The sequence below is a fragment of the Ochotona princeps genome, chromosome 1 (assembly GCF_030435755.1).
Source record: "Ochotona princeps isolate mOchPri1 chromosome 1, mOchPri1.hap1, whole genome shotgun sequence".
NCBI classification, from domain to species: domain Eukaryota; kingdom Metazoa; phylum Chordata; class Mammalia; order Lagomorpha; family Ochotonidae; genus Ochotona; species Ochotona princeps.
Window position 1 is genome coordinate 74948880 of NC_080832.1, and position 14350 is coordinate 74963229.

Consider the following 14350-nt stretch of genomic DNA (forward strand, 5'->3'; position numbering starts at 1 on the left):
AGAAGTGAAATTTAAGCTAAAAACACTATACCATTTACATCAGCATACCCAAAGTAAAATACTTAGATACAACTCTAACAATATCCTTCAATTCTAAATGAGGAAGACTCTAAAGCTCTCATGAAGGAAATTTAAAAAAAAAATTGAGAAATATTTTAAGAAATAGGAAGCTTTGTCAAGATGTTAATTCTTCCCAAATTCATTTATAGATTCAATACAATTTTAATAAAAATCCCATGGTGTTATTTTATGGGTATCAACAATTGACATCTGAAATTTTTTTATTGAGAGTCAGAAGACCCAGAATAGTCAATACAAGATTGGTGAAGAAGTTGAACTGACATTATTGTCCAACTTCAAAATTTTCTATTATGCTACAGCAATGGAAACTGTGGTTTTGGAAGAAAGAATAGACATATAAGTCGAACAGGAGAGGAATCAAGTAATCTATGACAGTCAAGCAAAAAAATAGCACCTTTTTAAAACATTGTATTGAAATATGGTATATATAACAAATACATATAAATATGCAATTAAATGAGTTTTGTGTTTGATCACAGACATAACCAATACCCAAATTAAGAACAAAATATCATGAGTATCATAAGAGGCCTCACTACTCCCTGCCTCTTGCATTTATTATTTATTTTTTTAATATGTGGGAAAGAAAAGTATACTGTCATTTACATAATATGATTCAGTGAAGTAATATTTATAATTATATAATCAATGGTATGATATCCACATAATTTTATACCTTGTACTAACTGCCACCAACAAAAGAAGGTGTGCTATTTGTCATTTTGTGTCTGGCTTAGCATAATGATCTCTGGCTCCATCCATTGTGCTGCGAATCTCAAGATTTCATTTCTGTTATGATTGAGTAGTATTCAATTGTGTGTCTATATAACACAATTAGTTTGTCCAGTCATCAACTGATGGATGTCTGTATTGATTGTATATCTTAGCTATTGTGAATTTAGTTGTTATAAGCATGGAAGTGCAAGTAACGCTTTCATATACTGATTTAATTTCCTTTAAGTATATTCCCAGGAGTGAAATAGCTGAGCCATATGGTAGACCTATTAGTTTTGTGAGGATTCTCCATCCTGTCTTCCAAAACGGTTGTACCAGTTTGCATTCCCACCAACAGGGTATCAGTGTACCTCTTTCTCTATAACCTCATCAGAATTTGATGTTTTTTGATTTTTCTAACTGTGATGAAGTGATGCTTCATTGTGATTTTTTCTTGTATTTTTCCTGACTGCTAGTGATCCTCAGCATTTTTACATGTGTCAGGCATTTGTGTTTTATATTGGCAATATAAAGTTAGAAATTTTTGCTCTTCTTTTGGAATTTGACTATATGCCTCTGAGTGTGTGTGTTTGTGTGTTTCCCTGGGTCAGAGCTTCCGGCATGTGTAAAATTGCTGGATTCTATCTTTCATTCTAGGAATTAAGATAGTTGCAGTGATGAGGGTCAAAAGAAGGTAGGTGTGAAAGAGAATTTCATTCCTTCATGAATTCTGAGTTTACACAGCCTTCTCAGACAGCACGAAGTGCTTCTCCCTGCAAGGGAAGCTAATGTTATTTTAATCGATCAAGTGCTCTCCTCTGCGGCTTTGTTCCTGATTAAATGCTCTCTGACCTACAAAGGAGGCCATGTAAAGCTGCAAATATAGCTTGACCACCTATGCTATAAACCAGCAGCTTGCAAAATTACACTCCCTTTTTGATTTTCAATTATAACAGCCCTGCAGCCACAAGAGGTGAGGTTATTTTAGGGCTGTTGGAGTGCCAGTCTGACTGCGCCTTGAGCCAGTTTTTAAAATCTGTTATTTTGAAGCTCTCCAGGTATCAGGAGCAGTGACCCTTCCCACAGCTGCCTTATTCCTGCCTTGATGGTTCATCCCATTTTCTGATCAGCTTCATTCCTGGTGCTCATTTCGAATCTCCATAGTTTATACTGTATGTAATTATTTTGTTCTGTTTAGTTAGCACAAGGCTACGAGAAATGTGATTCTCCAGTTGAGACAGGTCATTAATACTGTCTTCCAGTCTAATCAGTTTACTTAGTCTTAGGATCCAACAAATTTGCCTTTGTTGACAGTCTGCTTTCTTATATCCACTTCAGAAACTTCCTACATATTCTAAAAAGAAAGCAATTCAATATAGGAAATTAGGTGCTTAGACTTCAAGAAGTTTGTGCAAAATGCATATTATGAAAAAAAAAACTACATGGATATCAATTTTTTTTGGCACCAAAATAAACATTGGTAGTCCCATGAACTTTTTGGAGTCCTTCCATCAATATCAGAAGCTTGTAGCAATTATTTCTAAACTCAGCCTCCTGAAACAAGTCTTGGAGTAGTAAGTACTCCCACAGAAAAGCTACTACTTCTGAAGCCATCCATGTAGGTTACAGTCAATACAAACAGCTACTGCCTCAAGAATCCAGGAATCACTAGAAAGGGTCGGGGGAACAGTAAGAATGCTGCTGAAGAAGGATGAGAGGAAATGAGAAGATGAGTCCTGCCTCAATTTTAACTTCCAGGTCTCACAGATCCAATTTGCAAAAATCATTTGTATGTAGAACCATGGCTTCATTGATTCTAGAAGATAGCTCATGATGTTTGGTTGAGGTAATCATCAATATCAACTACAGTGGCCTTCAGAGATTTTACCTTTCAGGGGGAAATATTCCTGCTCTCAAAATAGGTTGGAAAAAAATAAATAAAAAAGAATAAGATGAAAGCCAAGTCCATCTTAAAAATTTTTTTTTCCATGATACAGATTTGTAAGCCTAGGAGTTCATTGCTCTCCTTTATTTCCCTTCCTCCTTGTATTCCCCTGTTATTTGTCCCCAAGTTGTTATAATGGCATAGTCATTCAGTTCACTGTTACAAGATTATTTTTGTTTTAGGTTGGAGATTTTCTCGGTAAGCCAGATGGAAAGGACTTGCTTGCTCTCTGCTGCTAACTGCTATTACTCTCTCAGTGCTCATGTATGTCTGTTCAGGCTAAAGCTCATGGCCAGCCCTCTGCTTTTTTGGCTTTTCTGTATTTTCTTTTGTGGAAAGTCAATCATCTCCACTATCATGAGTTCAAAATCTTTTACTTCTGACCCTACTGATGAACTTAAGTTTCCTTTTGTCAGTATTTGTAGATATTTAGATTCAGATATTTTGTTTATACCTGAAACTCAGAATCTCTAAAACTGATTGCTCAGATTTAGTCCCTCTCAACTCTGTTTCTGTTTTTATTTGGTCTTTTACATCGAAAGTGTCTGTTGTGTTTGAGGTTCTCATCTTTTTGAAATCCAGAGCCAGTCAAGAAGTGAACTTTGTTGATTCATTCACTTACACCTTCCTCAGGGTTCCTTGCTTCAGGCCTACTTCTGCGTCAGGAACATCGGATGCTCCCTCTTTATTAGTCACTTAGCGAGTGAACACATTCATCCACAGGATTCTTATCTGTTGTCTTCAACAGCTACTTAGATGTTGTGCTATTTTATTTTTTCTTTGTATTGACTTCAACCATAAATAGCATTAAGAATGCATTTTTTTCTTCCTATTAAGGTAACAACCACTCATTACATTTTAAAATGTGATTTGAAAATGATCATCTGTTGTCTAAGTTAGAACCAGAAAAGGAGGATAATTATAAATTTCTTAATAAAAGGAACTAGCACTTCAAAAGTTGTGAAAGTATGTATCCTTGCCTTGCAACATTCTGGTATTGAATGGCTTTCATTTAGCATTTTTCTCAAAACTGTTCTCGTTAAAGGGATGATATAAAAGATTTACATGCAAGACAGTCTCCTAATCATTTTGAACTAGGTATTTTTTTTTCATTTATTCTTTAACGGTCACAGAGTTATCTTATTAATATATTGTAAGTTAGTTTTAATCAAAGGTTTCCTGGCAAGTGCTTTTATGATGCCAGAATCAATATTGGGGCTGCAAATCTTCACAAATGTTTTATGGTTATAAGTTTTGACTTGCAAGTAAGATGTTTCCCTTTCAAAGTAATGATCAATAGTACAATCTGTAGAAAATTCAGTTTTCTTTTTTTTTGTTTTTTTTGTTTTGTTTTGTTAAAGGGCAGAAAAATTTATTTCAAATAATCAAACACAATTTATGGAATATATCTATACATATATAGTTAATACATACATTGTTGAACTAAGATTGGAAAAATAACAATAGTCAAATTTGATTTTTAGCAAATGTCAATAATATAAAACTCATAACTGTGCATGTTAAAATTTTTGATATTTATATTAGATTGATGTATGAGTTAGAACTATTTATACATATGGTATCTTGGCCATGACTTACACTCTTGCTCCAGGTCACTCGATTGTTAGGAGTAGGCCAATATTTGCAAATTATTTAATAAGGTCATTAAACATACAAATGAAGGAAAATTCAGTTTTCTGCTCAAGATTAAAATGACTTCTCATTTTATCCTTTTGCTAGGAAAGTTCGTACTAATATGCAAAAGATGATTAATCATGGCTTTATAAATTTTTATTGTGCAAATATCAAATTTGATCATTTTAAATATTGAAAATAATCATCTGTTATCTTTAGTATGAGAGAAACATAGAGACTTATTTTTGGGACCCAGCCCCCACCCCTGTAAAATGTTATTTTTCTAGGGCTTGTCCTGGCTTCAAGGCGGACAAAAGAATCTCTTAGCTCTGCATGTAACACTAAAGTGGTACATATTACCTTCTGTGTCATTATCTTTGTTACAGAAACAGCCATGAGATTATCAACTAAAGCTGTAGCAATATCTTTTTTGTTGAATCTTTGATAACCATGAAAATTACAAATAATTTTGAAAACATCCTTAGAAAACAGAAACTCTTTAGCATCTAGAGATCAATTAATACCAAGTGCTGCCCAACACTAACCAATATGTCTTTGTACACAGAGAATCTAAATCAACACAATGATTTCTTCTGATTCATTGCCAAGCTACAGCTGGCCTAGTGATACAAAATTGGGAGATAAACATCCCTTGATTATGACCCATTGAGAACCTGCTATACCCAGGAACAGATAGAGTTAAATTTGTGTCCATATTAGAGAGATAGAGAGAGTGTGTGTATTTATTAGATTAAGTCTTTGACTTACAAATTTGAACCAAAGAAAAGCTATCTTCTTTAGCATGCTAATTCCACCTGTAGTATTAAAAAATAGAGCAGTGGCAGAGGTTATCCTTAAATTTAACCATTTTTAAGAATGCTCAGTTCTCCTGTGAATTTTACCAAATGGGAAGCATTATGAGGTGCATATTCTGGATGCTTTTTACTTCCCTTAAAATAGCTTACCGGGAGGTCCATGTTCCTATTAAAAGTAGCATTACCAAAAGACTGTCAACAGAAGGTAATAACTGCCCTGGATAATTAGTTCTTTGCCTAATTATATATTATTAAACTTAACTTGAGAAAATTAAAAATACTTTTGAGGTAGTAAAATTATATGCTGAATGAAATAAATTACTCTCAAATATGAGAGAATAAAAAAATAACATGTGTTTAGCTGTGTGCAAATATAGAACAGTGAACTTACGTGGAAGATGCTGGGCCACCAGTAATAATCCAGGCTTGCCTGGAAGCCACCCTGGACACTTGTTTGCTGTGTCTCCATCTGTAATGTCAATAATTACTGACTGCAAGAATTAATGAGTAGCCAGTGAGAACACTAGTAAAGTAGTGGTTTCAGCAGAATATGTACTAGAAGTGCACTCACACTACAATTATAAGGAAACTATAATACCTTAGTCAAGGAATTATTGGACTTCAGGAGTGCACAAAAAGCTGAGACTCTGTTTTTTGTCTGAAAAGCATGATTTGTCTGAAAAGGAGGAGGAAATCATAAAGAGCTTATTAAACCATATGCTGTTTTCATAAACCTATTTTATAACAAAAATGCATCACTATGATGTTTGAAGGAAATTATTATTAATAGAAAGTTTTCAATTTAGGTATAGAAAATTTAAAGAATTCTTTTTTATAAGTTTTTATTAAATAGCTTTTTTTTAAAAAAAGATTTTGTTTTTATTGGAAAGTCAGATATACAGAGAGGAGAGACAGAGAGGAAACTCTTCCATCGGCTGATTCACTCCCTAAGCGGCCGCAACGGGCGGAGCTGCACCAATCCAAAGCCAGAAGCTCGGAACCTCCCATGCAGTGCAGGGTCTCAAGGCTTTGGGCCGTCCTCGACTGCTTTCCCAGGCCATAAACAGGGAGCTGGTTGGGAAACAGGGCTGCGGGATTAGAATTAGCGCCCATATGGGATCCCAGCACGTGCAAGACGAGGACTTAAGCTGCTAGACTACTGCACCGTGCCCTATTTAATAGCTTCTAATTCATTAAGCAAATACTGTGAAATCATATGAAGAGTCCTCATATACCCCACATCCGGCTTCCTCTAATATTAACACATATTATTAATATGCAGTGTTTGTCAGATTAATAACATGTTAATTATTGCTTTATGATATATAAATTATTTTTTGTAATGAGCTAGTAAGAAAACAAGGGGGTTGTAGGGTGCACTCATAACTGTTGAAGTTTTGATCATGAAGAGTTGTGGCTATTTCTAAGATAGAATGTGTGATAACGTGCATCAGAATTGTAACCCATATGACAGCTCATCTATGCTTATACTAATTCTGTTTTCATGATTTACATGGCTTCATTGAGATAGCTGGCCAACTTGGAACACAAACCTTTCTTAAATGGCTAAAATCTGCTTTGTTTATGTTCATTAATGCTTCACATAGGTTTTAATGCTAAATGTTTTGACTTGAACAGTATTTCAGGTTTTGAGTAATAATCTTCACCTAAGCTTAGAATCTGTCTTTTCTAGTTGTCTATCTCTTTATTTCTTCTAGAAAAGTTTTTTGAAATGAAGAAAGGACAATGTAAAGATGCTTTGGAAATTTACAAGAGATTTCTAACTAGAATGACACGGGTATCTGAATTTCTCAAGGTTGCAGAGGTAAGTGGCAGTAAGTTGGGAATGTAATTTTTAAAATATTGGCCCATGTATCTGGAATATATAATAAAATGTCTGATCCAGCAAATTCTCTGCTACTGAGTTATTGTATGTTGGAGTTTAAGATGACCCTAGATGTCACTTCATCCAAGCCATTACTACAGGTTATACTCTGCACCACTGTTTGCCAATCAGATGATTACTTTGCATTAATGTTTCACTGATAACAAGCTCAGCTGATGTTTTACAAGATGGTCCATTCTTCTATTTCACCTAATGATTATTATTTTCTTTAATGTTTCATCAATGCACTATGTTCAGAAATAAAAAACCTTGAACAGCTTTTGACATATACTAATTGTACAGATTTTAAAAGTACAATGTGCTTTTTTAAGATCTGTTTGAAATTTGGAGTTTTAAAGAGAAGAAGAGACACAAAGAAATCCCCTATCTGCTGGGTCACTCCCCAGATGGCCACAAAGCCTATGGGTGGTCCCAGTGAGGCTAAGTTCCAAGAGCTTCTTCCATGACTGCCAGGGGTCCACGCACCTCAGCCATCTTCTGCTGTTTTTCCCAGGCCATTAACAGGGACCTGAGTCAGAAGTGGAGCAGCCAGGACTTGGACCATCAGTGCACATGAGATGCTGGTTCCACAAGCAGCAGCTTTCCCAGCTAAAACATAATGATATTCTGATATACACATAGCAGAATAATAATCAAATCTGAGCAATTTACATAATCACACTCTATTTAATCATGTCAGGAACATTCAAAATCCTTTTGAAACAGGTAATAACTTGCTGTTGCTATACTGATTCTGCTGTGCTGTAGAATTACTGTATTCCTCTTAACCTGTTTTCTGTGCCCAATAACCAACCTCCCTCTTCCTCCTTATCCTTCCTAGCTCCTGGTAATCCCGGGCTGCTCTTTATAATGTGCTCCTTTTTTTTTTTAGTTGAATTCTAGACTTGTCTTCAGAGAAGCCCTCCATTGTCTCATAAATTTGAAATTCTGACCTTCCTCACTTTGTCAGGGATTTAAACACAGTGCCCCTCCCAAAAAAATAGAAGAAGTGTAAATTTTTAAGACTTATGAAGTGTGTCTTAGGGGTATTTCTTTATACATAATCACAGAAACCGTATAACCATATGATTGGTGTTTCTAAAGATCTCTGTAAATTGGTGATTTTTCTATCCAATTCAATTATTGATTCATACAGACAGTGGAAATTAGGACATTGATACTGCAGTCCTTTAGCAGGATTACCATTGAGGTGTTTTTCATGTCAGCTGGATGCTAGGACTGGATTGTTGTGTGACAGAAGCTCTGTCTCAATAGTAAAGCATGCAATGTTGTGGACACAGGGAATTTGTGCCTTATTTCTGTTGTTTTTGTCATTCTAAGAATACTGTGTAAGAATACAGGTTTTGTGTATGCAGTTTCAAAAGTGTTCCAGTTTATGTAAGAACTTTCAATTTTCATTTATTCATGGGGTAATAATTGTCATACTTAAATTCTAAGACCAAAATAATATCAAAGCAGATTCTTTTTTGTGCTTTGACCCAAATAGCATATAGTCAGAATTTTAAAAAATATGATATTAGTTTGTGTAAGTTACATATTATGTTAAAGCATGTTCATGTGTCTTTATCAAATTTTTGTTTGTTTATTTATTTAAATGACAGAGGGACAGAAAAACAGATCTGTTATTAAGTTTGTTTATTTATTTAAATGACAGAGGGACAGAAAAACAGATCTGTTATTAACTAATTTATTTCCAACATAGTAGCAACAGCCGAGGCTGTACCAGGTCCAAGCCAAAAGCCTTGAGCTCAGTCCAGCTTTCCCACATGGTTGGGATGACCGTCTTTGAGCCTTTGCTGTACATGGGCTGTAACTGTTCTGTAAATTCTGTATAAAAATATACTGTCAGCAATATATTTAAATGTTTTGTATTTTCCTGGCTAAAACACAAAGGCATTCTAGAAGGATACAATAGAAAGTAAAAAAAAAAAAGTGATCCTTTAGTATAAACTGAACAAGTTATTAAAACTAAACATTCCTTATCTAGAGAACTTTTTCATCTAACTATTTAAATTTAGTCTGTAGTTTCTTAGGTGTTTTTAACAATGGAGGATACTTTAAATGTTATGCTCCGATTGATTTTCATTTCTTTTTTAATTATAACGTAACTGTCTGCATTTGTTTTGCCTATGTGAATAAAATCATTGCTATATTATATTGAATGGAAAACTGATAAAAAGGGCATATGCTCAAAGTGAAGTTTATATTTATAATAATTCTTTTAATCCAAGATTGAACTGTGATTTTTTAAAACTTGAGTGTGACCTTCAAATTAAATATAAAAAAGTGTAAAACCCTCTAAGTGATCTATTTTTTTTTAATCCACAGCAAGTTGGTATTGATAAAGGTGATATTCCTGACCTCACACAGGTAAGCGACCCTCTGCATGGAAGAATGAGGATGCTTGAAATTATTCTATATTTTGTCACAAATAGACATAGTCTTGTAACTCTTTATTGGATTTGGAGTTTTGAAACTTTTTGGAAGTAATAATTTCTGGATACTACCTTCTTTATTTTTCTAGCTATAAAATATATTTCTGAAATGAATGGGAAGATTTTCCTGTGTTATGATAATTTCTTCTTTAAAAGCAACAGAATTTACTAATTGAGCTTTTGCATTTTAAAACTTGACTAAAAAGGAAACTGAATAGTGTTAATACCTATGAAAAGTGATTCTAATTATGATTGTGAGAACATATAGAATTTTCTTCCAACTTGCCCTAGTTTTCTACATGTCCCAGGATATCAAAGACAAACATGCATGGGGACAATGCCAAGTTATAGGTTTACAGTCTACATTGACTCTTGCCTCCTCCATAAAGTAGAGGAATTTTCATTTATAAAATAACCTTTTCCTTTTTTTTTTTAAACAAAATGTGGTACTGGTACATGAGTGATTTTTCTGGCATACATCTAAGAAGTAGCTACAGTTGAGTGTTCTTATCAACCCTTTCATCTATCAAAATGTGTACTACTTCTAAAATGTAGAATCCAGATCAGTCATAGATGATCATACGGCATTTCTCATAATTAAAAGGAGCTGTTTTTACTTAAGTACTCTTTGTTCTAATGACTTTTGTGGTAAATTTCTGTCCCAACCATGTCTTTCAAAGAGATAATGTTGTGGATATCATGGAATAGAATGTAGAGCTAGCTACTATCTTGCATGCCAGTTATGGATATATGAATTCTCTGTAAATTGAAACATCATTGTGATAGATGAAAATTAGCTATAATGAAAGGTATACACGTTTTAATATTGTTTAACAATGTGTGTTTAATATCCTTATAATACCTTGAAATGCTTCTACATATAAAATAATGTAAGTCTTTGATTTTCATTAAAAATTAGAGAAACCCAAATAAATGGATCTCTGTGTATGTATTATTAAAATACAAATTAAATGTCAGAAGTTCTTCATAAATAAAATTGATAGAGCCATTCAGAATATGATAATTTTTTATTTAAAATTAGGGAGATAGCTCCTTCTAATAGACAGACTGCTAGTATAAAATATTTCTGCTACTATGAAGAAATAGTGTTCCTTGACTAGGGGCTTACCTGAGCAAGATACTGATATCATTTTGGATATGGCTAAATTTATAAAGTATTATTAAAATGCCTTTATTACATACAGATTTAGTTTTGTAACATTGTAATAAAAAGCAAAGCATTGATGTGTTTTTATTTAAATGTCTGTGATAAAAAATAAAATTTATAGTACATTTAAAAAACAAATAAGTAATATATGTTAATCTTAAAAGGTGGATGTTCATGCCTCTAGCTCAGTGAAATCTTAAAAGTGGCAACCCTGACTGTGAAATAAAAGAAAAAAAGAAAGGTTTGTTAAGTAGAGGCTTTCAGTGAAGGAGGAAATGAGTCTTTAGTCATTCCCCTTGGTTTGGACAGATTAATGGAGACTAGGAGAGATTCAAGAGACACTAAAGTACGTTTTTATTTTTAAAATTAGAAAGTAAAAGTATATCACTGAAAGGATTTACATACTTAGGTGCAAGTTTTTATGTGGTAGTATCATTATGATTTATACAGTCACCTTTCAAGAAGTTCAGAGACAGAACATTTCATTTAATGGTATCAAGTTTGTGTTTTCCAAATTTGGGAAACAGAGACTTCAACCTCAGAGAAGTCTTTCCTGAAGTCTAAAAGGTAATTTCATGGTAAAGCTCCCTTATAATCTAATAACACTCTATTGCTGTTGATCTTAGCAGCCACATAAACTTCCATGCTAATTTTTATTTTTAAATTAGCTCCTCATAACAAAGTTCTTCTAATTCAATTCTGCAATGTATGTTAAATCCCCCAATACAAGATTATGGGGGGAAGTTTGCTCATCTTCTTAGAATGAGACCTATGAAATACATGAAATACATTTGCTTTATATGAATAAAAATTTTTTAAATAGTATGGGTGGTATACTTTTTAAATGTCTTAATTATGGTTGCTTTAGAATATGAGAACCGTTGAGCTAACTACCTCACTAATTCTTGCTTAGAGTCCCTTTCACATCTCTAAGGGAGCTGTCTTCCTCACCTGCTGTTTTATATTGTGTATGACAATGTGGTCAGGTCTGAGAAAAAATGGGAAGTGTTCTGGGGCTAATATTTTATATAGTGTTAGATCTGGGTTGACTTAGACCCGCATTAAAAACTTCAGGTATAGATTCAGGTAACTCCTCTGACATCAAAATTTGGCCTCTACCTATCTTTTCTGTGACCACTAAATCTTAACCATGGCAATGTACCAAAATACCAGTTTGGACAGAGTTAAGTAAGCAATTGAGATTATAAGGACTTCTTGTTTGACCGGGAGTAAAAATAGGATGCTCATTATTACAACTGGATTAGAATTCCTGTTACAGCAAAATGAAATTTTGAATTTGATAGTTGTCTTTTATGTCAGAGAATACACAATGAACACAATTTTGGTCATTTGTAGCCTTTTTTAACTTGTATACTTAATATCGTTACTAAAGCATTTAAATGATTCATGAATATCACTGAAAAATTCAAAAAACATTCAAAGTATTGTCTTGTGTGACAAGTGAGTATAATACCATAACTGAGATCTTTTGCCTCAGCACTTTCAAAATTACTTCTCAGTTCTAGTGATCAAAAGTGTGACTGATCTTTCGGTTATGTTTTTCACATGGTTGTAAAATGTTTTGTAATGTAATTCATTTAAATTCTACCTGGATGTTTTCATTTTTATCCTGGGTTCACTGTTTTTTGCAAAAAAAAAAAAGAATTTTTAAAAAATATTATTACTCCTATTGGGTTTGTGCATATATTACAAATTCAGAATATCTCCATTTGTGAAAATGTTTCTTAGGTTTTGAATGCAGAAATTCTGGTTGATATGAAAACTACTGGTAAAGAAAATTTTCCTTTTAAAAACTACCACCAATGAATTGGTAACCATAACATATTGTGTTGTTTATAAGGCTTACTCTTTCTTATTCTTTGGATGCTGTTTTTGATTGACCTATAGACTGCTTTTTCTTTTTAATGATTAACTAAAGATGCTAATTATGAACTGTTGTCTTAAATTCATTTTGCAACAGTAAAGGCATTCTCAAACTTTTGCTCATTGGAAATTTAAGAAACAATTTTCATTTGCTATCTACCTCATGCCAAAATGTGCATGGAGCTAAAGATAGTGTTGGGGATAAACTGAGGATACAATGGTATTTTCATCTGCAAAGAATTGGAGGAATTAGTTTCTATAGTTTTTTTTAACTTTATATAAAATATAAATAATAAAGCACTTTGAAAACCCCTAGGATAAAGTGTTGCTAACTTCATTTTAATTGGAATGCTTTTAAAATATCTTTTATTCATTTTAGAGGGAGAATGGCAGAGAGAGAAAGGGAGAGACAGAGAGAGAGAAACAGAGAGGAAAGATTCTCCATGTACTGGTTCATTCCCCAAATGGATGCAATGGCCAGGGATCTTCTAGGCCAATACCAGGGACCTGGAACTCCATATGGGTTTCCCATGTGAATGGCAGATACCCATATATTTAGAAAACATTCCACTGTCTTCTCAGGCTTGTTAGTAGGGAGCCAAGTCTGATGTGGAGCAACCAAGACTCAAACCACTGCTCTAATATAGGATGTCAGAGTTGCAAGTAATGACTTAACCTAATGTGCCATGTTGCCCTCCACTACATGCAAAATAACTCTAAGGCAAAGTTTTATAGTCTTATGTTACTTACAGAAGTTTTTTCAACTTCTGTGATTTATTTGTGACTTCAACATAATTTTTTAATTTTCTCACTAATCAAGAAGCTTTACAAAACACATGTAATTATAGACTGTCTTCCTTTCTTCATTGTTTTGTTTTAGATAACTAAACAGTTTGATAAGAAAAAGTTACTTTTCTTGTTGCCCCATGTTTGTTGTACTCCATTTTATTACTACATTTAGCATTTGTTTTTCTTTTTTTCCCTTTTGTTGTTGTTATTATTTTCCATTATATAATTTGTAGGCACAGAAATTCTTCCCTCCTCTTCCTCCTTTCTCATTTTCCCTTCCAACCATTTTCCCATATTATTATGGAAGTGTAGTCCTTTATCAACAGTTATAAGTTTAACATTCTGCTATTTAAGTGCATCAAGCATTGTAGGTATAGGCAAAGGTAGAAAATCTAGTATCATACTGTCAAGGTATGTTTAACTGATTCATTGAAGTACTCTTTATGAGAGTAGAGATGTGTATCTCCACTTCTTGGTATGCATCTGTTTTTCTTAACCAGTGTCTCAAATTTAGATTTAACAAAGAATCACGCTTCCTTTACACTGATTTTAATATTGAGAGTACCCAAATATTTTCAAATTGTTACTCATTTCATTTTAAAGAGATAGAGAAAACTCGCATTAGCTGATTCACTTTCCAAATGCCCACAGCTGCCAAGGTTGGGCTAGGCCTCACTGTGAAACCTGGAACTTGACCCAGATGTCCCTCATGAATGGCAGGGTCTTGAGTACTTGAGCCATCGCTTGCTGCCTCTAACATTAGCAGGAAGCTGGATTCAGGAGCAGACCTGAGACTTAGAACCAGCCATTCTGATACAGAATGTGGGGGTTTCAAGTGACTTCTTAAGTGCTGCACCCATTCCTGCTCCACAGATCTTGTCACCGGAGTGCAATTCTATGGCTCAATATATTTTCCCTTATTAGAATCCAAATGAAAAGATAGAAATAGGAGGAAGTTTATATCCCAGCCCTCCCAGC

The 14350-nt window shown here is 33.8% G+C and overlaps 1 protein-coding gene across 7 annotated transcripts in view; it reads left to right on the plus strand.

Moving 5' to 3' along the window:
- The window catches only part of SNAP91 (synaptosome associated protein 91), a 126796-nt gene that overhangs the window by 58424 nt on the left and 54022 nt on the right, over positions 1–14350 (plus strand). For all 7 annotated transcript variants that reach the window (XM_058661054.1, XM_058661055.1, XM_036493880.2 and 4 more), the window contains exons 8-9: positions 6909–7015; positions 9425–9466. In XM_058661054.1, coding sequence (XP_058517037.1) covers positions 6909–7015; positions 9425–9466 — 149 coding nt within the window. The remainder of the gene's footprint in view (positions 1–6908; positions 7016–9424; positions 9467–14350) is intronic.